This window comes from Cucurbita pepo, unplaced genomic scaffold (genome assembly GCF_002806865.2).
Source record: "Cucurbita pepo subsp. pepo cultivar mu-cu-16 unplaced genomic scaffold, ASM280686v2 Cp4.1_scaffold000957, whole genome shotgun sequence".
Taxonomy (NCBI): Eukaryota; Viridiplantae; Streptophyta; class Magnoliopsida; order Cucurbitales; family Cucurbitaceae; genus Cucurbita; species Cucurbita pepo.
The window spans coordinates 1-2714 of NW_019647157.1; the positions used below are offsets into that span (position 1 = coordinate 1).

At 37.8% G+C, this 2714-nt stretch overlaps 1 protein-coding gene across 1 annotated transcript; it reads left to right on the forward strand.

The window, feature by feature from the left end:
* Window positions 1-7: 7 nt before the first annotated feature.
* LOC111786037 (E3 ubiquitin-protein ligase HOS1-like) lies at window positions 8-2687 on the forward strand (the record flags this gene model as incomplete). The annotated part of the gene is made up of 4 exons (XM_023666391.1): window positions 8-535; window positions 627-785; window positions 1592-2086; window positions 2547-2687. Coding segments are annotated over 4 exons (1323 nt in total), but the record flags the coding sequence as incomplete, so codon positions are not given.
* Between the last annotated feature and the right edge of the window lie 27 nt (window positions 2688-2714).

Genomic DNA, 2714 nt, shown 5'->3' on the forward strand with positions numbered 1-2714 from the left:
CCCCCACTTTATTAGACTGAATGTTTGCAATTCAGTTAATTATAGATCTATAGCTGCTGTAACTACTGTTCCTTTTTCTCAAGATAGTCCTCATGTTAAAATAATTTTTGGTTACGGTTGCTTTTACCAGCATATGGAGATTATGATGTGGTGCATAAGGCATCAGTTTTTGGATAATGTTAGATCCCGCCATTCTAGCTTCACATCATGGCTTACTGCTGTCCGCGAAAGGAAATCTGCTGCTATCAAGCGATCATGGCCTGATGCTTTGGATGACTCTGCTGATTCCAGTGGACGGGAGGGATCTTTGTTCATCGAGGATGCACTGGAGAATCTTGATATAGAGCAGTGGTACTCCCCAGATGTAGTGGATGGTTTGGAAATTGCATCATTGGCAAATGATGGGGCCCCAATTATCTTCAGATCTAAGATTGGTGGGAGTTCTGGATGCTACCCATTTGAAAATCTTCGAGTTGCTGTTGACGTTCTTTTTCTTCGTGGAAGTTCTGATGTATTCGTTGCAAAGAAAGCAATCGTATCCTTCTCATACGTCTATTCCATTGCCCATTTAAATTATGAAATTGGCTAAACACATTTCTCTCTTGTTTCTCCTTAATCTATGGTAGCTTTTGTATTACTTGTTTGACCGCCATTGGATGATGCCTGATGAGAAATGGAGACATATTGTTGAGGATTTTGCAGCCTCTTTTAGCATAACACGGCATTCTATATTAGAATCTTTTGTCTTTTATCTTCTTGATGATCATACAGATGAAGCTCTGCAGGTAACTTCTGTTTAATGTGTCACCTGGGTTTTCTCCATCATCATTTACTTTCCCGTTAGTTTTACTTTACTTCATTGAAATACTCGACAATTATGGTCCAGTACCGTGTAACTTTCTAATTTTCGTAAGATATATGTTTGATTGGAGAGATTGATGATTGATCTAGAATATCTTACAGTGGCTGTAGTTCAATACTGATTAATTAGCACTGATTCTAAAATTTCAAGTTATTAAGCTAGTTTGAATAGATAATGTAATTTATTGTTGACCACCATGGCCCCTTGGGTCAATAAGGGCCATGTAAATAACGAAGGGCTTAGAGTAAATGGATACAAGTTATGGTGGCCAACCACTTAAGATTATTATCTTGCAAGTGTATTTGACACCTAAATGTAGTAGGGTTTGGTAGTTGTCTCATGAGATTAGCCTAATAGGGTTAAGGTGGTTATCTTGCGAGAATAATCTTTGTGCTAATGGTTGAATTGATTACTTTTCTTCCATCTATTTCCTGGAACACCATGGTAAGACTTAAGTCATTAGCTCAATAAACTGCCCTTGGGAGGTCTGGATATGTTTGTTACCAACTTGTATATTCCAGTGTTTGAAATATTATCAACCTCCTTGAAAGACTACCAGAGCCAGACATGTCCTATAAATTCCTGTCAATAGTATAATCTAGTTACCCTATAGAATTTTGTGGTTTCGGATTTATAGTAAGCCTGTATCTTAACCTTTTCTGTAAGATATGAATATGTCTTCTTTACATGTTGGATTCTAATTTTTCCTTGCAACATGATATCATGTAGGAAGCTTGCCGTCTTCTTCCAGAGATCTCAGGCCCAGCAACCCATCCTAAGATTGCTCAAGTTTTGTTAGAACGGAAAAATCCTGATACAGCTCTTATGGTTTTGAGGTGGTCAGGACGTGATAGTATGTCAGCCTCAGTTTCACTTGTGGAAGCTGTAATTGGTGTCCGGGTGAGAGTGGAATGTGGACTTCTGACTGAAGCATTTATGTATCAGAAAATGCTCTGCAATAAGGTAAGAGACAGGAAAAAGTATGAAGAACGTGAGGACGAGTTTGATAATGCTCAAAGCAAATTTAGAAGGTGGGAGGACTGGGTGAAAATATTGGTGACTGAAATTTGTTTTCTTTGCATCCGTCGAAACTTTGTGGATAGAATGATCGAGTTACCATGGAATTCTGATGAGGAAAAGCATCTCCATAAGTGCTTGATGGAGTGGTCCACTGCTAATCCATCAACCACTATTGGAAGTCTCCTCTTTGTGTACTATCTTCAGGTAATCTCTAAACTCCACCATTAGACTTCCCAAGTTGTCATCCCATTAGAGTTCATTATGCAAGGAATATGAGGAACTAGATGAGGAATATAAAAAAGAATAATGCAAACTTGCCAAACTAGTTGATTTTGTTTAAGTTCTTTCCCTTGCTACCGTTGTATGTTCAGCAGCTTCTTTCCAACTAAAGTGCTGAAGAGATTACTTTATTTGCATTACTCCAAAGAAGGTTATCTCCTCTTAATGGTTTAGTTGACAGGAAAACACCTTGTTGAGATTAGCCGTTAATATCTTACATTTTTGTATCTATCAGACATGTTTTAAAGTATATTTACATCATTAAAACTTTTTGTTCTAATTGAGTCCCTTTTAGTTCTAGCATCTTTGGTTTGGATATAAAACATGCATGCATGCTAAATTGTCCTTTTGAGATATCACGAGGACTTTCTCTATCTTTTTTCAGAGGTTTCGATATCATGAGGCCTACCAAGTGAACCTCTTACTTCAGAAAGCAGAACAAGGCTATATTTCTGAGAGTTCTGTTGTTGAAGAGGTTTTATCCAGAATGAGATCGATGAGTCACTGGCGAGCAGGATTGGTTGTAAGTTATCTGAACCATTTTATTCTTGGG